This window comes from Mytilus galloprovincialis, chromosome 5 (genome assembly GCF_965363235.1).
Source record: "Mytilus galloprovincialis chromosome 5, xbMytGall1.hap1.1, whole genome shotgun sequence".
Lineage (NCBI taxonomy): Eukaryota > Metazoa > Mollusca > Bivalvia > Mytilida > Mytilidae > Mytilus > Mytilus galloprovincialis.
The window spans coordinates 4,360,228-4,381,634 of NC_134842.1; the positions used below are offsets into that span (position 1 = coordinate 4,360,228).

At 32.3% G+C, this 21,407-nt stretch overlaps 1 protein-coding gene across 1 annotated transcript in view; it reads left to right on the forward strand.

Annotated features, from left to right (window-relative positions):
- The first annotated feature begins 921 nt into the window (after positions 1-921).
- The window catches only part of LOC143076957 (uncharacterized), an 89,187-nt gene continuing 68,701 nt past the window's right edge, over positions 922-21,407 (forward strand). Inside the window, exons 1-2 of the mRNA XM_076252853.1 lie at positions 922-1,467; positions 8,380-8,406. Coding sequence (XP_076108968.1) covers positions 990-1,467; positions 8,380-8,406 — 505 coding nt within the window. The 5' untranslated portion in view covers positions 922-989. The remainder of the gene's footprint in view (positions 1,468-8,379; positions 8,407-21,407) is intronic.

Sequence of the window (21,407 nt, forward strand, 5' to 3'; positions counted from 1 at the left end):
AACACAAAGTGCACAATACCTTCATATATTGCACTTATCTGCTGGACTATTAGGTTAATTTGTTGATATCACACATAGTCTTGCTAAGATTTGAAATGAGTTGTGTCGGATAGAAATTGACCTTTTGCAAGTGGAAAGCAAAATCACAAAAATAATGAACTTAGAGGACGAAAACATGTACATGAATAAGACTTTGGTAGATTTGGGGACATTCAATGACAAAGGAAAGATGAATGCTGGTCTGTAAAGTAGATTTTTCTTTAACAGTTCAACTTTCGCACAGTAACAGACTTTCAAAAGAGATTTTTTTGTTCTACTTGAAATAGCTAGACAGTTGTATTGATATTCTTATGCCTAAGGTCGATCTTCTGTCGATTTTTTTTTCAGTTTTTAAAGGTATTTGCTGATAAATAAAAAAATGTATATAATGTTGTGTGATGTATTTGTCATATCTTTCGATTAAAACATAGATTCTGGTAAAATTGAAATTCACCTTTTATCAAAGAACGGTCTTAACAGATACTTTAAATATCTTTATCATGTGATATTGGTGGAGGTTTTCTTTTTGTGTAAAACCATAACATCTTTTGGGGAAAAAATGGATGCTTTTATACACTGTGTAAACAAATTTTATCGGAATTTTTTTTTTCTTCTAAAGATATAAAATTTTAGACCAAACAAATATATAACCTTTGAGTCCAACAAAATTAGAAGGCTATTAAGTCTTGGATAATGATCTGTGTAGTAACTATTTAAAAAAAAATCAAATTCCATTATTTTAACTGTAAAGATCCATGATAAAATCAGTCAAGTTGATCATAGTTACATTTGTAAATGATTTCCGTGATAAGGACCATTTTATGTGATGTACTTACTTTAATTTCGTATAAATCCATTTTAAATAGGCCATTGGACGTCTTGGTGGACCACCACTACTGATTGAAGCACAATCTGCACAACATGTTATTCTGGATACATCCCTAAAAGATATGTTACTGGAACTAAGAAACTGTGAAAAATCACTTCAGGGAATGACTGACAAGATCAACAGTCATCAATCATCACTTGATCGCCTTACCACGAATGAAGAAGAGCTGGTAGCGAAAATTCATAAAATGGAAGCTGAAACACAGAAACTGACAACCAAACTCTCTGACTACAAAGGAACTATAGATGCATGTACTAAGGAATTAGAGACATGTAAGAATGACATAAAAAAGAATAAAGAAATCATGAAAGGATTGCAAAACCAATCAGATAAGAAAGAGAATGAGATAGAGAATCTAGTAACACGAATAGGCAAACTTGAAATTCAATATGAACAACATGACAAGATGATAAAGGAACACGGAGAACGTTTGGAAGTGCATGATGGACAGATTATACAACAAAAGGAACAGCTAGAAAAATGTGAAAAAAATATTGCTGATATAAAGGAGAAACAACATGATACTGATGTCACATCAGGTAACGTTGGTTAAAATTCAGTTGTTGTCATTATAAAACAATATATAGTACCAATCCCTATTCAGTGTCAGTGATATCGCTCAATACAATCATCATGCTTTATCTGTGTTCCGTTTGTCTGTATTCCTCTGCTCAGCTTTTAATTAAATTTCATACCACAGCTTTATGACCATAGACACGTTAACCAGACCTTAATAATTTAGACCTTGACGGACACATCACCGACATCATAATGAATAAGACGTGCCCAGTTATAAAAAGGAACAGAATGTCAACATTGAAAGTGAAACAATATTAAAGCAATTGATTGACTGATTCTATCCATATAAACTCATTCGTGTACAGGTAAACACGATGATTTAAATATAGGATGAAATCAAACAGACCTACAAAATTCCAATTCGTCTAGACTTAAATGATATCAAAAGTATCAGGCATATAATTTTAAAAAATACACATAAAATGCTGATACATCGACCCAATTCATTGTCTATGGTCTATTTTTACGACGTGTCTAGGTACTTTGTACATCCAACATTCATGTATTTATGTTGATATTTCTGTTAAGATTTCGGGTGGATAATGTGCTACGTCTTATCGTTTGTAGTCCAAATAATTATGATAGTGCCTTTCAATATATACCACAATTGTATGGAAATTGTTTATACGACAATAGTAAAAAAAAAAAACAATTTAAAAAGCTCGAGATTGCATGTTAGTTACGTAAGCGCGTCACTGTTTCTGATATCCTGTGTCTATCATTGATGGATACGATCGTTATTGTTCTGCAGTTTTCATGTTGTGTCGACATTTTAGTTAATTTTTGTGTGCGTTTCTCTGTGATAAATGTCCTTGGGGTATGTTTGTGTTGTATTTCTGTCACTTGATGTTGTCATCTTAGTGATATATTTTTTAACATAGCCATTAAACCAGGTTCAATCGACAATTTTTTTTTCAAAAAATGTATTGTACGAAGTCAGGAATATGGCAGTTGTTATCAAATAATTAATTTCTATGTATGTTTGCGTTTGTGTTCCTGTTGTTTTTATGTGTTTTCTCTTATAATGATATGTTTTTCTCGGTTTAAGTTTAAATCCGAATTTGTATTCTCTCAATCGACTTATGACTTTTGAACTTTGGTATACTACTGTTTCCTTTATTAAGACTTTTTATTATTTGGATATTTGTTTTAGAATATGAACTACTAGGTATTGTTATCAGCTCTATCAACGTTATTTTTTTTCTCTGTTTGGTTTATCCTACATGTATATGTTACAGTGAATAATCAGTGATTATGTAGAATCCCTGAAACGTCGGGGATTATACATAATAACTGAAATGAATAAATAGTCAGATTTTACGACACGCCTTAGAGAAATAAAGTGGTCAGTTAAAACATCTAAGGATACCCCCCCCTTTTCCAATTTTTTCTTATAAAATTAGCAACTTTGGTGGTCAGGCGATATTCTTTTTCAGATTTTTTTTAAAGCACAATTGCCATTAGGGTATTTTGGTTTTCCTTTCCTTTCACTCTGTGGAATTGATATGAGAATATTACAACAAATGCAAGCTTAATCTAAAATTTTGTTTAATTGTCAATCCTTAGTTCTGTCTGTTTTTCTATACATTTCTAAAGATAAATCAGTTTTCTGAGCTGTAATTGCTATCGGAAATAAAGTATTATTAATAAACAAACAAAACAAATAAAGGAGAAGGTCCGGTAAGGACCGATTTTGGCCCTCAAATTTCAGGTTGATCTGACAAAAGATTTTGACCACTTTTTAAACACTCAAGTGTCTACTTCATTTGAATCAATTAGTTTATGTGAACGATTTTAAATGATTTAATCATTAAAAAAGATCCGATTCAGGCTCAAAAATGAGAATCTATCAAATATGCCGAAAATGTAATTTTTCAGATGTTTTTTTGTCAAAATGAAAGTGGCCGCATCTGTGTTCATCCTCAACCTTTCTATATGATATGTATTTTCATAAAATAAAACTTACATTTCACTATTAAGGATAAACACGAATGCGGCAACTTTCGTTTTGCACGAAAACAGTCTAAGATTTAATAAAAATGCTATAGTCAAGATTTCAGTGATTTAGCATGACTTAATGGTGCTAGTACCCTATATATGTACATTGCATTGTCAAAAACAGCCCATATTTATGTAGCTGAAGCATGCTACTGTCCAATAAATAATTAAAAGTTTACATTTTAACAATTTTGTAAAACTGCTCTATTTTGGAGCCAAAAAGGTGTCTTAATGGACCTAATCCTTTATCGCTAAAAAGGGAATGTTGATATTATTAATTTTGAAATCTTCAACTTTATCTCGAAACCCTGTGTTTGGTTTATCTTTTGGATCATCCTGTGTTTAAAAGCAAAACAATTTCAACTGACAAGGAATGTAAAGGACAACTGATATTTTATTTGATTTTTTAACCTGCAAAAGATCCTTAAATCATTGATAATCCCTAAAATCATATTAGGGAATTGTAGAATAATGATTAAAATATTCAGTGATTATGTAAAATCACAGGTCATTTTCAGGAATAATATATGATTTTAGTGATTCTACATATTCCCTGAAAAATCTGGGATTCTACATAATCCCTGATTATACAAGTTCACGGTAACATACGACTGGAACAAACTTCCAGATAACATTGTAAATTGCACTTCAGTAGACTCTTTCAAATCTTCAATCTCAAAGCATCAATATTAATTACAACATCTTACTTTATTATACAAAACATTTTATATTTTTAATTTTTCGTATTTTTAAAAAAACTTGTACATTTTTTCAATCTATGTCTTGTTGTAAGTTTCCTCCTGTGACATAATCTTCAATTTGTTGAAGGCGGTCACTATATGGTAGAAGTAGAAGTAGAAGTACAGTGAAACCTGGGTAAACTGAACCCTGCTAAAACCGAATTTCAGTTTAAACCGTACGATTTTTAGAGTCCCACTAAATTTCCCTATCAATTTACGTTAATCTAACCTGAAAAAAACCGAACCCTGTCAACACCGAACTCCGAACGCTTTTTGAAGGCTCGTTAGTAAGTATATATCTAAAACTTACCTGTCAAAATCGATCGATAGCAGTCAAAACAAAAAAGTATTTTTAATTATTTGCATGATTTAATTTAACAAACACAGGATGACAGAGTATCCCCGAGGGTAATTGAGGTTTAATGAACTGGTGAGTTGTTATTACAAACTAATTGGCATGCTTATGTCTTTATATTCAGTGATCAAATGATTTGTTTGTAAAGAAAACTGGTCAGCTGCCCTATCGCCGAAAAGGACAAGAATGGATCTCTTCCTTAGATCAATTAAATGCTCGTTACTTAAATGTTTACAGTCATAAATTGATAATTGTCATTTAGTAGCTAACCTGTTAAATTAAACAAGAATTTAAAGCGTTTCGTTGGAATAAGACTTCGTGCAAGACTTTCGAATTATATTTATGGGATGCCGGATTCCCTTTTGAGGCCCTATATATATAATTCATGCTCCTCCTCCGTTATCTATTTGTCAACGATAAAGTCCGAGAATAAACTGGACCCCTGCTGTTGTTTTGCTCTTATCTTGTGGCAAAGTATCGATCAGCGGGTGACCAGTTTAGTCCAAGAACTCGTGTGTTTAGATCATTGAAAATGACGACAACGGAATCGTCTTTTGGCAGTGACTGAGAATCTGAATTGGTCACTGAATTAACGGATTATAAAATAATTATAAAAATCAAATTGGCTCCACGTCGGACATTATTGAACGATTTGTATCTTTACACAACGAGGATTGTGATTGACGGATCGGCGTTTGAATTATATCAAAAAAGGAAAGATACGTCTATCTTCAGCTATCTAGATTTTTACATTTACATATAAATCATCATGAAAATAAATTGTCGTCTGTTGTGTCACCTATCGTGCTTTGTCAGTAAGTGCCAAAACTATTTTGGTGTCGACTTCCGTTTACCTCTTTAATCCGAACACCTGTGAAAACAGAACAAAACGCAAAGTCCCGTAGGTGTTCGGTTTGGACAGGTTTTACTGTATTAAGTAAATCAATCAGTCAATCTCCTTCACTCTATAATGTATACGGTCTATAATACTGGGTACAGTAATCAGCTCTCTTTCAACCAAAAAAGTACCTCTCTCGATTTTTATACTATATACTAAATTCAGTAGTTTTATCAACGTTAAAATCTCATTCTTTTTGTGATGTATACCCTGAACACTGCTAGGTAAAGTATTCCGCCCTATCAACGTTAGACTATCTTTTTAATGTATACAAAATATATTACTACTACTTAGTTAATTAAAATATATATTTCTTTTTATTCATGTTTACCCTATATGCTACTTAGTAAACTTGTCAGCTCTTCAACGTTGTCGTCTCATGACGTCACCACTACTGTATTCATCATAACGCTTATCTACATAATGGAATTTTAACTTAATTGTTTTTTACATTGAGAAGCTCCATTTCAATGTTTTGGGTTTCTCTAAATTGTGAAATATTTAGGACGAATCCGTACCTTGAAAATAAAAGTAAGTGATGCTTTTATAAGAAGAACAAATTAATGAGGCTCGCGGGTATAAGATTTTTAGAAAAAAAATAACATTTATTTTTCATTACACATTTCAATTATTACCTTTAGACATTTGCGGAAACTGTCATACACTTACAATTAGGATTACAATTACACTTACAGGTAACATTTAAATCGTGGGCTTTCTCAAAGTGTAAAAATAAACCGTCGATCCAAAACAATGTACGATAGGGATGTTTTTCTGCAGTTGAACAAGGATTTTTTTCAAATATATTTGCAACAATGTGTTAACATTAATTATTGTATACAGTGTTATCCAAGGTTGAAAATACTGCAATTGAACGAAGTATGATAGAATGAACTAACATTATTTTTAAAATAAATTTAACATGAGACACGCAACATATCGCAATTGTCGTTACAGTTGATAGATTGGGACAATTGCAAAAAACAAATTGAAAAAAACAACAGCAATATTTTGTGTTAGGAAAGGTGCAATAAACCATTGTATACTAAGACATACATTCTCTCTTTTATTTTGTTTTAAAGAGAATTAGGAAATACAGCGGACGGGTATTTTTTAGCTATTTATTCTTCGTGAAGTTTCACTTGCCGTTCGATATAAATTTTTTAAAATAAATGTTTTTTTTTCCTGAATAGGACACAGACTTTTTGTCTACGTTTTTGGTTTCTATAGAAAAAAAATCACAACCATTCGATAACCCACCGCCTCCCAGAAAAAAAAACAGTTATCGAAGAATTTTTCTGTGTCGGAAATATATTTTAGACTGTTCACCAGACTCAGTTGTAATGTTGAATAGCTGTACTAAAATAGTTAAAACTTTTCTATCTATGTTTTCAACAGCAACACACAGAAAATGAGAAACGAGTTCCAAGTTGTTTTTCTTTCGTGCAACTATTATCAAAAGATCTAGGAATCATTGAGTATGGACGGTATTTTTTTCGCGGTGTCGATAACTATCCTTTATGACCATAGGTTTAACTGATATGCTCGAAACAGGAGCTAAATTAAACCCCTGTTCCGAGACTGGTGCTATTTTCATGGAATTGTTATATAAAGTGCACTAACGACGCAAGGGCCATTTTACAAAAAGGATTCCAACCCAAGATACTGTTAAAGGGGGGATCCGACCAAATGTCCCTAATCATAAGCATTGATTTGCAAGAAAAGGGGTGTTCCAACCCCGGAACAGCCTGTGATCTCTCACTGCGACGTTGTTCATTTCAACACAAAGTTTATACGCATATCTATTCTATTGAATGTTAGGGATATAAAAATCAAAAGTGTAGCCGGCCAGAAGAAATTGTTAAAAAACACAGTCAATCTATTAAAGTCGACAACGCAACACTTGCGGGTACAAAGTTGTAATCGTGGATTAGAGAATCATCTGAACAATATTTGTGCTGGTTTTCGAATACTAACCATTGCATTAAAAGTACCCTGTTTCGCGAGGAAAGCTTATTTACCCGGCTGATAACATATATATCATACATCTATCTACACATTATGTGCTTAAAATCCTTGTCTTAAAATATTCGGCTTTGTGCAGTCCTTACGGTATATCCAGAAAACCGCTTCGAACACATGCAATTTAACGTGTTGCTAACATCTTTATTTATATATGTAGAAGACACCATTTGCTATTTTGTTTATGTAATGTTGGTTTGTTTTTGCATTTTGAGATGACCCTTTGTTTTTCTCACCTGTAATCGTAAGTCTAAAGTGTAATCCTAGGCATAGACCTTGTTTCCGCAAATGTCTTTTAGTAGTTGATACTTTATCATATGGTACAAAACTCATTCCAAAAAATCAATTCGTGTTGGCCCCAGATGACTTTTTAAATGTTGATATTATTGAAAAAGCTCCACATCATCTCCCTTTGGTGTAAAAATGCCATTTTTGGCATTAAATGTGGAATTTTCGAATAAGCTGTACATTAACTAAATAATTGTAACATTTAAGCGATTTCTGTAATTTAGTTCTTTTTTCATTTCCATATTACCGCATTTTCTCCTATTACTTCAACAACAAAAAAAAAGGACATTAAAAACAATGTATGCCTTTTTCGAAGGCAGATTGAGAGCGTAAATGAACGGTGACTCCATGTTTTTATTTCATTTTTCTGTTAAATATAAGATAAAGTTAATTTATAGAAAAATATAGCGAAATCCTATATTAAATAAAAAAAATGATTTAGACCCACGAGCCACAAATTAGGCATATTAACCATGATTATCTTTTTGATTAATGAAAAAGTTGAAAGTTATTAGTCTTTCAGAAATATACATCCAATTAAACAACAGTTGTATATTTAATTCTTTTTCAGTCAGAAGCAAACAAAAGAGACTTGAAGGTAAATATTTACTTTTCACTAAGTTACAAATTACTATGATTATTAGGACTTTCTGTTGCATGTCATTGTATAAAGCTAATTTTTGCCCCGAACGGTGTCAGCAGTATCTGCATGGTATGGCTGCTTTTAGTAGCTATTGCTCTTACCCTGTAAGATAAAAAAAATCAGCGATTTCTTTAGAAAATGTATGCAGATAGGAATGATTATTCCAAACATCAAATTTTAAATTTCATCTATATAGAATTAACCTGTTTATTGAACAATATTAAGGAAAGGGGATTGAAGTTACAAAATGAGGAACATATCCGTTAACATCTATGAAAGGTTTATTCCATAACGATCAACCAACACGTAATGGCGTCCGTCAAATTTACGAAGGGATGATTTCAACTTCATCATTGTAACTGTTGATTCAATTGCTTTCTTGTAAGCAGCAACCATATATCAAGTAAAATATGATAGGAAATACAAGCCCGGGAATATTTCGACAGTCTGTTGACAAACACGTACGTCAAACGTAACAAATATGTTGTCAATCAAAAAATGAAGCATGTTGATAATTTCAGTTTCAGAGAACTGTTTGTTTGAATCAGATTCTTTACAAAGTAGGATTTATACTTGTTTCTACATTGGCCCTTTTTTAAAGAAAACAAAGCAATACCAACTCTTTTAATTTGTCTTTTAGATGGGAATTGGGAATACTGTTGAAAAGTGTAGAAAAGTCAAATGTTGTAATACTATTGTAAAACAATTGAATCTAGATTGCATGTACTCTAAAAGATCTTTGGTATTTTTTATCATCCTCATCTGATTCACCTCACCTCTAGAATAGGCAGTTTCACAATAACTCTGAAGCCCGGCTTTGATTGCTGATAAAATACAAAGTAAAATCACCAAAAAAACTGAACTCAAGGAAAATCTATTCGGAAAGTCCATAATCACATGGCAAAATCAAATAACAAAACCCATAAAAACGAATGGATAAGAACTGTCATATTCCTGACTTGGTACAGGCATTTTCAAATGTAGAAAATGGTGGATCAAACCTGGTTTTATAGCGCTAACCCTCTGACTTTGATGACAGTCTCATCAATTTCCGTTATATTTACAATGATGCGTTAACTAAACAGACACAATAAATAAAATAGTCAAAATATGGGTACAGAAGTCATTCTTTTGTAACAATTTTAAAAGGAACAATTTAACAGAGCACAAAAACATTTACCTATAAACACATTCATTGATTTGCGTGTCTGACGTCAGAAAATGTTAAACGTCACTTAATTTGTCGTTCAATGTGCATACAAACAATTTTAAAATTTCACATAGGCAATGTTAGCATACAGGGTTAAAATCAAAGGTATGGTAGAATAAATTTCAGAAATAGACCGAGATTTAAAAGAGGGACGAAAGATACCGAAGGGCCAGTCAAACTCATAAATCATAAAAAAAACTGACAACGCCATGGCTAAAAATAAAAAAGACAAACAGACAATAGTACACATGATACTGACGGGATCTTTTAAAGTACAGAGACACGTTATAAAACCAAAGAAATACAAAAAGTCGCATATACGAAACACACCACCAAAAAATGAAGGACACTACAAACACATTGATTGGATTAATTTAGAAAGAGGTTTCATGGAGCATTTGGAAGACCCAGTAATATACCGTTGTTTGTAAGGACGCTTATGTAGTTAAGGTATCCAATACTGTGATGGAAGATCCAGTTCTTCATCTTTGGTTGATATTCAAAAGGAACATTGAACAAATCTATGGTTATCCATTATTTCCTCTTTGGTAAGTATTGTGAGGGTATTTGTTGAGTTTCCAAGTGAATTGTCAATAGTTGAGCATGATTTTCAAAAGTTGTAGCCGGGGATTTTTTTTTTTCTATGATCGATTTATGAGTTTTGATCATCGATATACTACTGTTGCCGTTATTTATACAGAAAATGTATTATTTACTTATAAAAGAGGGACGAAAGATACCAAAGGGACAGTCTAACTAATAAATCTAAAACAAACTGACAACGCAATGGCTAAAAATGAAAAAGACAAACAGAAGAACAATAGTACACATGACACAACATAGAAAACTAAAGAAAAAACAACACGAACCCCAGCAAAAACTAGGGATGATCTCAGGTGCTCCGGAAGGGTAAACTATGGAACGCCAAAACTGTCTTATTATGCCCATTTTTCATTATATGGTGTGCATTTACCTTTATGTAATGTGCATTTACCTTTATAGGATGTGCATTTACCTTTATATGATGTGCATTTACCTTTATATGATGTGTACTTGTCATCATATGATGTACAAACACCTTTATATGATGTGCAAATATCCTTATATAATGTGCAAACATCATTATATGACGTGCAAACATCATTATATGTTGTGCAAACATCATTATATGTTGTGCAAACATACTTATATGATGCGTAAACATACTTATATGATGCACATATATACGTATATGATGTGCAAATATACTTATATGATGTGCAAATGTACTTATATGATGTGCAAACATTCTTATTTGATGTGAAAATATACTTATATTATGTTGAAAGATCCTTATATGATGTGCAACTATACCTATATGATGTGTACATATCATTATATGATGTACAGTTTCCTTTATATTATGTGCAAACATCTTTATATGATGTGTTTGTGTCATTATATTATGTGCTTGTAATGTTATATTATGTGGTTTTATTTACTTCATTATGTGATGTCTAAACGTCATTATATGATGTGCTTTCATCGTCGTTATGGTCAATGAACATGATTACGATTAGAATGATTACTGTCTACGTCATTACTTATTCCGATCTGCTTCTGCGGAGTAACCGTTACTACTAATAATGATCAAATCAGTTGCTACCGTTTGGAAAATAGTTCAGCTTTGAGATAAACCTTGGCATGTTAATACCTCGTTTTAAGATGCGAAAAATCAAATCTGATATTGTTGGAAAATTGTAAAAATATAAATGAATTGCAAAGTTTTGTTTAAATCGCAAGTCTTTAATAATAAACATATGGAGTCTATACAATACGGTTAAAGTTATCAAATTTAATAAATAATTCTTTTGTGTCATGCTCTATGATCGTTTTAACGAGGGAAGGCATTATATTTGTCAATTTCGGTATTAGTAATTTTTCTATAAGAAGATAATACACGAAGTTTAGTATTTTCATTTATGTAAATATTGCCTTTCTGATCATTTTAGCTGTTCGAGTTTCTCTTTATATATTCTTAAGATAGACACAAACAGTTGGGAATAAAACGGACTCTGATAGAGTAATTGCTCATATAAGGAACCGGTCATTTGTAACCAAAAAAAAAAGAGGGGATAAGAAAAGTGGCATTCAATTGTATAAAGTTATAAATTTGCCGCGGTATAATGTTATGCCGAATTCTTCGTCAACCGTAGGCATCAATCTTTACGCCTCGTGTTGCTCACCTGAATTGTTAAAACCTGAAAATCTAGTTTCAACAATTTCTCCTAGCAGAGAATTTTTCATCGGATGCTATTATTGAATGAAGGTGTGGTAAATCTTAATGAAATCCAAACTAAGTTCCCTGAAGTCGCAAACAACTTTCATACTTCAGTACTTTGATTATATATGTTCTTGTCTATACCTTGCAAGAAAAGGTTTCTCTATTATTAGTTATCAAGATAATAGCCAATAAAACAACAAAACTCTGAAAGGAAAAAACGCCCAAAAAGTACCTTTACTATAGAGTATATTCAGACACATTGCACTATTTTTTTTTAAAATATATTATGTTTCAAGGATAAACGCAAAATATTAAAAGCCGCTACCGTAAATCTTCACTTTGAAAAATTCAAAACACCACTCTGTATCTGTAAGAGAACAACAGGTCTCAGTAAAAAATAAATAAATGCAGTGTTTTCAGTTCATTTAGACAGCAGATTAAAAACGCTCACTCCTCTGGTTTTGTTGGATTGATACACAGCCTCAAAAATTTAAAGGCTGAAATGCCATTGGCTGATGTAATATATACAAAGGACAGAAAATAAAATGACGTGTTGTCAGATCCTTGTATTTAAAGCTTAAACAGATGATCTGTACATTATATATTCATAAATAAATGTGTTAGACACCGACTCTAGTTTGAGGGAAGGAGCACATGTATTTCCTTGTTCGAAATTAAAAAAAAACAAAAAAAAATGGTTTATTTTTTTTTTAAGTTTCATCATTGATTTATGTTTTCCTCATTTTAAATGGAAACAAACCATTTCGTTTCCCTTCTGAAATATATAAAATCTCTTTCAAGAAATTTAGAATCCAACATTTACAAAACAACTCCCCCCCCTTTCACATAAAAAATATCAATGGTCGGTTAGCCCTGTTTAATTTAGTCTAGAGGTGAATACTAGTATATAAACAGATCCTGCTCCACATGTGGCACTAGTCGTGTTGCTTATGTGATTACAAATCCGGTAAATAGTCTAATTCATGAATGCTCCTGTCGTCAAGAGACATTAACATGATAGACTATCGTTGAAGGCTGTACTTTTAGGAATGATGTTACTTTGTAAATGTTTTACTATGTGGATTATATTGTGTTATTTAAATAAAATTACCGTAAACACCTTGTCGAAAGTTTGATCGCTAAGAATGGTCAGAATCAGTTAGACGGCAAACGATTTAATGGCGACTAAGGTCAAGTCATTGGTCACGTGATAAAAGGTCAGAGTTTACGATATTTTGGATAAACGTGCATGCCTCGTGGTTTTTTGAACTCGTTTCGTCTTATTTGTAGTCGTACATTAATAGAAAACAAAGTGATCAATTCTAGATTCAATTATCTTCCCTATTTTATATAATTGTAATTAAAAGTGTTGTTCAAGTGTTATAGATTCACGAGTGAAGTGAAACTGTTTTTCTAAAAAAAATTCGTAGGTCCGGAAAATCCCTAATAATTCCTTATTAAATAGGTTTGGTAACGTGTTGAGGGCTTTAAAGTATGAAGTTAAACCATTTTTTGGCTCGTATTTGACTCTTTCAGATCACAAAACCCCTGGATACGCAATTATGTCAGCTTATCCGTTGCAAAGCTGAGATCAAAGGGAGATAACTAGGTACACGCATCGTAGGATATTGCAAGTTTACAACAGTAAATTCGAGTAAAATTATGATTGCAGTTATATTTCGACACTTTCTTGAATAACTTTTCTGATACTTCATGTTCCTCTAATGTTGAACCATTAAAATAGTTACGGAATCTTTTAATTTAGGAAACTGACAAGAATATTTTTGTGGGGGTCTTGTAGTCCAGTCAATCTTGCAAAAATTCGACCCTTGCCCGAAAGTAATTGAAAAAGAAGATTTTAAAGTTTTAATCTTTAGCATTATACCCGAAATATCCATAGATTCTGTATCTGTATCAATATAGATTCTGCCAATGTAGGCACACCTCCAAAAAAGTTAAATATGTTATCATCCACCACACAATGTTATAATACACAATGAATGTCTAATCCAATCAGGTATACACAGTGATATATCGGTAAAAAGTGACTTCTGTAATGCAATTTAATATTTAATTTGACAATAAAAAGGTAAAATTTATCTTTAATTTTAATCTGTATGCACCCATATAATAACCAAAATTTATTAAGGTTGATTTAACTGTCTATTTGATTTGATTACAACTGATGATACCTGTGGAGATTCCCACCCTGATCATCAGCATAATGTCACATGTAACTTAAAATTCACTCCTCATGAAAGATTGTTTTTCTTTTCACATTTTTGTTGTTTAGGTAGCAGTTCATATCGCTTCATATGCAGATTAATAAGCTGTCTACACACTCTTTCTAGTTGTCCAGCAATATTTTGAACAATTTCATTGTTACAATTTTTCACAGTATAGTAGAAGGGATTAGCTATTAGTTGAACTAAGTCTACTTCTTCTACAAAGTAAGGTTTTGCTAAAAGTTCACTACCCATATCAATTATTATATCCACCAATCTTTTCCTGACCATTTCAAGTGACTCACATGTCAATGGAAAATGTGATAAGGTTTCAGGACTCTTATTACAAAGTTTACATGTTGGATTGACTTTGTTTTTATTGAATGATGCTCGATTAGATTGAAATATATATTCCTGTAGCAATTTTAGTTCTTGAAGGAATCCTTACAATGTCTCTATTATGTGCTGTTTTTGTAGTAATCAGTGGGTGTATTTTCCCGATAGTATATTATATACTGAAGAGTTGAGTACATCTTTCAGTCATCAAGATTTGTGTTAGTCCAGTAGCTTTGCACTTTACCGTCTATAAATGATTTCCGTTTTGTTTTTGTAAGTGGATTGCCCAGATACTTCTCTATATTTTCTATATTATATAACAAGCAGTATATTTTTAATATCAATGAACCAACTGTTACTATTAAAGGATTTAAATTTAAGCTGTCTTTCTGCTATTCTCCACACATTTGAAGTATTTTCTGATCTAGAGATGGTTCCAAATAATGTCAAAAGTTTGATATGTAACTCAGCTTCAATTGGTATCATGCCAGATAGTATATAAATGTCTGGGTCTGCTGTATTTGTAGGTAACGATAATAGCTGTTTTAATAACTTCGTGTGTATAGATTTAAAGTTGTTAGCGATTTTCCCTTTGGGGTCAAAATTTCTAGTCCATAAGTTAGAATTGGTAGTACATACGGTTTTACTAGTGTGGGTATTGTTTCTGGGTCTAATCCGTTAGTTCCGTGTAGACCTGATCCCATTAAACTATACAAAGTGCGCCTTGCTTTTTTTTATGTTTTCTTGTTTTTTTCTGATTTATGTATTCCAATGTGTTTTGCTGTTTTAACTACTGGCATTGGCTTATCATCCATATTCCATAATCCTTCTTCAGTTTCTATTGTTTTTGTGGTTGTTCTTACTGGCAGTATGACACTTTTAGTTGGTTGTAACAGATATCCTTCTCTTCTACTGAAGTCAACTGCAATATCGACCAAAGACTGTATCTCAAGAGGATTAGTTGCTATAATAGCGACATCATCAGTCCAGGTAGGTGCACAACAGTTTATGTTACCAATTTTTCCGCCTAGTCCTGTTTCACACAAGAGGTTCAATAAAGGGTTAACATATACTTTATATTCAGTCGAGGATTATGCCAGGCAATGGGCTAAGCGCGAGAAGGAAGACGTAGACACTCTATCCGAATGGATTAAGGCAGTGAGGTCGTTAATACAAATCAGAATTAAGAGACTGAATGGGTCCATCAATGCTCATGCTACGTCAATCTTTAAAGACCCTGATGTTGCTAAACACCTATCTGAGCTCCATGATAAATATGTTGTTGTCCCCGCAGACAAAGCCCCAAATAACATCGTTTTTGTCTGTAAAAGTCATTACATTAATTGCTTGATAAACGAATTAGGTATAGACAATTCACTTGGAAACTCAACATATACCCTCACGACACTTACCAAAGAGGAAATCCTGGATATCATAGGTCTGTTCTTTGTTCCTTTGGTATTTCAACCAAAGATAAAGAACTGGATCTTCCATCACTGTATTGGATACCTAAACTACATAAGTGTCCTTACAAACAACGGTATATTGCTGGGTCTTCCAAATGCTCCACGAAACCTCTTTCCAAATTATTAACATCTATTTTATCAGCAATCAAAGACGGGCTTCAAATTTATTGTGAAACTGCCTATTCTAGAGGCGGCGTGAATCAGATGTGGATACTTAAAAATTCCAAAGATCTTTTAGAGTACATACAATCTAACTCTCTTTCATCTTGTAACAGTATTAAAACATTTGACTTTTCTACTCTTTACACAAGTATTCCACATTCCAAACTAAAAGACAAATTGAAAGAGTTGGTATTACTTTGCTTCATAAAAAAGAATGGCAAACGTAGATAAAAGTATCTTGTCTTAGGGAGGAATAAATTCTACTTTGTAAAGAATCACTTTGATTCAAACAAAAAATTCTCTGAAACCGATATTATCAAGATGCTTGATTTCTTGATTGACAACATATTTGTTACGTTCGGAGGACATGTTTTTCAACAGACTGTCGGCATCCCAATGGGAACAAACTGTGCCCTCTACTAGCCGACTTGTTTCTTTATTATTATGAGGCTGACTTCATGCAGGAACTTCTTAGGAAGAAAGATAAGAAGTTAGCAATATCCTTTAACTCTACTTTCCGCTATATAGATGACGTTCTTTCACTAAACAATTCAAAATTTGGTGACTATGTGGAACGCATCTATCCCATCGAATTGGAGATAAAGGATACTACAGATACAGTTAAGTCGGCTTCATATTTTGACTTACATCTAGAAATTGACAATGAGGGTCGGTTGAAAACAAAACTTTACGACAAAAGAGATGATTTCAGCTTTCAAATTGTGAACTTTCCATTTCTAAGTAGCAACATTCCAGCAGCACCTGCATACGGGGTATATATCTCCCAACTGATACGATATTCCCGTGCTTGCATTTCCTATCATGATTTTCTTGATAGAGGTTTACTGCTCACAAGAAAGTTATTAAACCAAGAGTTCCAAATGGTGAAGTTGAAATCATCCCTTCGTAAATTTTACGGAGGCCATCACGAGTTGGTTGACCGTTATGGAATAACCGTTTCACAAATGATGTCGGGTGCCACATGTGGAGCAGGATCTGCTTACCCTTCGGGTGCATCTGAGATCACCCCTAGTTTTTGGTGGGGTTCGTGTTGTTTATTCTTTAGTTTTCTATGTTGTGTCGTGTGTACTATTGTTTTTCTGTTTTTCTTTTTCATTTTTAGCCTTGGCGTTGTCAGTTTGTTTTAGATTTATGAGTTTGACTGTCCCTTTGGTATCTTTCGTCCCTCTTTTTTACAAGTCAGCAGAGATAGCTCCACCTTGATGTACTCCTTGTTCTACTAGAAAAGATTCTGAAAGGTGATCATTCAATTTAATAAATGTAGCAGCATTTTGGTAAACATTTTATATCATTAGTAGAGATTGGTCAGATATTCCAATTTGATATAGTCTTCCAATGAGATTTGCATGTACTATAACATCAAAGGCTGATTTCCCATCAAGCATAGCTAAGTAAGTTGGTCTTTTTAGGTCTTTATTTTCTCTCTCAAATTCCTAAGTGATGAGTTCACACATTAATGGAATGGTATTCTCTGTGAATCCACTTTGTTATGGGTTTTGAGATTCTATAATTTTTGCATTTTCTCTTAGTTTCAAAATCTTTTCTATTTTTTTCGATAAAATTTGAGTGACAGTTATTCCACTATAGTTAATAGCATCTTTAATATTTCCTTTGTTTTTAAATATTGGAAATAATGTGCATTTTTTTAGTAGGTCTGGGACATAGCAGTATTTAAATGACATATTTATGAGTTCACGTATATAATCTCTCAGATCTTCACCACCATATATAATATTTTCTGCTGTGATTCCATAAATATTTGATACTTTATTTTTGTTCAAACTTGATATTGTTTTTTCTACTTCTTCATCAGCCACTTGCATATGGATATATCTTTCTTGGCAAGTATCAAATATTAACTTTAACTTTTTTTTCGACATTTTGATTTTTAACATATTATAACCTCTGGTTAAAAAAAAATTGGCAATATAAATAATCAGCAATCATCTTCAAATAGACGAAAAATCTAGAGGATTCCTGATAGCATCACCCCCTGATAAATGTAAATGCCAGGATGTCCGGATCTGAGAATCCTTGAAAACACGACTTGTATCAATCTAGTACACCAGCATGTACATGTTCCATTTAAATGGTTTGCGATTTATATCTAAATTTCCAAAGCTAGTCAAATAAAATGAATTAAAAAATGTCTATTTCCAAACAAATATCTATTTGAAATGTTTCCCAATATATTCATATATATATATATGTGCGGCCTTATGACCATTTTCATAAAAAAATATTAATTGGGAATGTTTCTCCTGTTAATACATGTATGTGCAGACCCTATGACTATTTCATGCAAAAAATATATATTGTGACTTTTTTTCCTGTGACCTTTTTTCCTGTGACTTTTTTTCCGTGACTTTTTTTCCTGTGACTTTTTTTCCTACATTCGTTATAAAATGTAGGTAATTGTCTTCTTTGGAAGTGTTCAAAAACCTGTAAGAACTTGAAAAAAAATGTCATATTCAACCTTTTCATGGCTATTTTAATGTTACAACAGTAGAGGATCATAGAATATTGAAAGGTATTCAAGAACTCGTCGAAATAGATCTGCAATCGTTAATTTTACTCAGATTTACTGTTGTGAACTTGTAATATCCTACGATGCGCGTACCGAGTTATCTCCCTTTGATCTCCGCTTCGCCACGAATAAACTGACACAATTGCGTATCCGGGGTTTTTGTGATCTGATATTGAAATAGTAGGAGCAAAAAATGGTTTTACTTCATATTTTATTACCCTCAACACGTTACCAAACCTATTTAAGGATTTATTACGGATTTTCCGTGGACCTACGCAAATTTTCAGAAAAAAAGTTTCACTTCACTCGTGAATTTATAACATTTTAACAATACTTTTTTTTATTATAATTAAATAAAATAAGAAAGCTTATTCAATCTAGAATTGAACACTTTGGTTTTTTATTAATGTACGAGTACAAATAAGACGATACGAGTCCAAAAACCACGAGGCATGCACGTTTACAAAAAAAATCGTAAACTCTGACCTTTTATCACGTGACCAATGTCTTGAACTTAGAAGCCATAAATCGTTTGCCGTTCAACTGCTCTTTCTGCACCCATTGTATAAAAAAATGTAATCAATGTGTGGTTCGTTTGATCTCAGTTCTTCATTGGTTAAAATCCGATTATGACATAGAATTTTCTTGCTTTCCTCTGAATTTCCTATTGTGACAGCATGAAAAAAGGCGACCATGTCTGATGACGTCACATAGAAAGAACACATTTTTTTTGTGGATCATTTGCAAAGAATTATGGAATATGTTTGCCTACATATTGTTTGAAAATCATTAGAGAAACAGATTCTACCACCAAATATCGTGTAATACGATATTTATCAACTCTTGACAGTTAAATTTAAAATATTTAAAACGCTCGGCGAGCCACACGTTTTCAATTTGAAAAATTTAACTGTCTGGAGTGGATAAATATTGTATTACACTCAATGCAGTGGTAGAATCTATATAAATCACATTGCCAAGAACAGTGTGCATGCTTTATTAAAGGTAGAGTATAACGTACCATAGACTGTGTTATGTTGTTATCTTACATCTCTGAAATTTGTTTATTACAAAACACATCAAAGTACTGAACATCAAATGACCCCAAGTTATTGTGGATGGTCAAAAGTACTTGTCACATACAAAAAACACATCTCTTTACCTGAAACTGAGGTAAATGTACAGAGATATATTTTTTAATGAGACAAGTTTGTGCGTGGATGAAGAATAAATTACAGGAAATTCAACCTCAACTTTATAACTATTTTATTGTAGTGATACAAATCAGTATACACTGGTTTGTTGTGTTATTTTATAGTAATACATCAGTTACATGTAAATATAAAATTTTCGTCCATTTGTATATTATTCTATTCTACTATTCTAATAATAGTGCACTGCAAGTGCATGGTGGACACTCTAATGTAAAAATTCAATTTTTCTTGAAGATTGGATTCATATTTTCCTGCAAATACAATCTTCCATGCATATTTATCTTGCCGAGATTGTCGCAATAAAATTAACGGTACCAATTTTATTGCACCAGATGCAAAATGTTAGTGAGATATTCTTCTGCATGCTTGAATTTTTCAGTATGTGGGCATAAATAATATCAATGATTTTTTACTTGTACATAAATAAATGTAATGCCAAAACATTTTCATATCATGTTAATTAATGTTCGAAACAAAAAAATTTGTATCAGTATTTATTGAAGAGATGTATTTATGACAAATGATAAGGAATGTTTTGTTTTGCACTCGTGAATGTCCAGGTACTTATAATGTTTATAGAACGGTTACAAACACAAAACGAAAGTAACGTAATGGAAATCTAGGCGATAGCAATACACTGGAATGCCCTTACGGTCATCGCGATGTAAAAAGCGGGAATTCCATTATGTGGTACTGAACTGATAACTTTGTGTAAATAGCCTTACCATTATTAAAAAGCAATTGGTGGGAAGTTAAATATGAATATCTGTGGTATTTACTTTTATTCATTTATATTATGTTCATGTATATATTGTTTAAATAGAAAAATAAAAGTTAGCTTTTAGATTGACCTTGAATTATACTGTATTGTTCAGGTTATGTGAACACCATTACATAATTGTTGTTTTCTGTTTTCCAGGTGGAAGTAAACAAAAAAGACTGGAGGGTAATTATTTTTTGTTTTCTTAATCATTTGAAATTTCCCAAAACTAACTAAAGTCAACAACGGAATAGTTTGTGAGTAGGTTTATTTTATTGTGAACCATGAATATACAGTCAATAATAATTGATATACAGTTTCATTAGCATTACCATATAGATCATTTGGCCCCACCACTTTATCATGGTCTATTGACTTTGAAACTTGGCTAAGTGTATATGTTTTAGTTTGTGATAAGGTCAGTTAAAGGGAAACCACTAGTGGTTGGTCAATTATATTTTGTATGCAGTTGTATTAACATTGTCATATCTCATTTTTATGGAGAATATTTGGTCCATACACCTTAGTCTTGGTCTATTGACTTTGAAAGTTTTGCTTACCTTTCATACAAGTCACATGAGTCATGGAGAAGTGGTCTGCTAGCCATGGACATCTGTTGAACCAATGAGTTCATCAGGTGTACCACTCAAATCAAAGACTGTAAGCTGTTCAATGTCATCTGTGTTAACAAACATAATTCCAAACTAAAAGACAAATTGAAAGAGTTGCTTTGTTTCATTAAAAAGAATGGCCAACGAAGATACAAGTATCT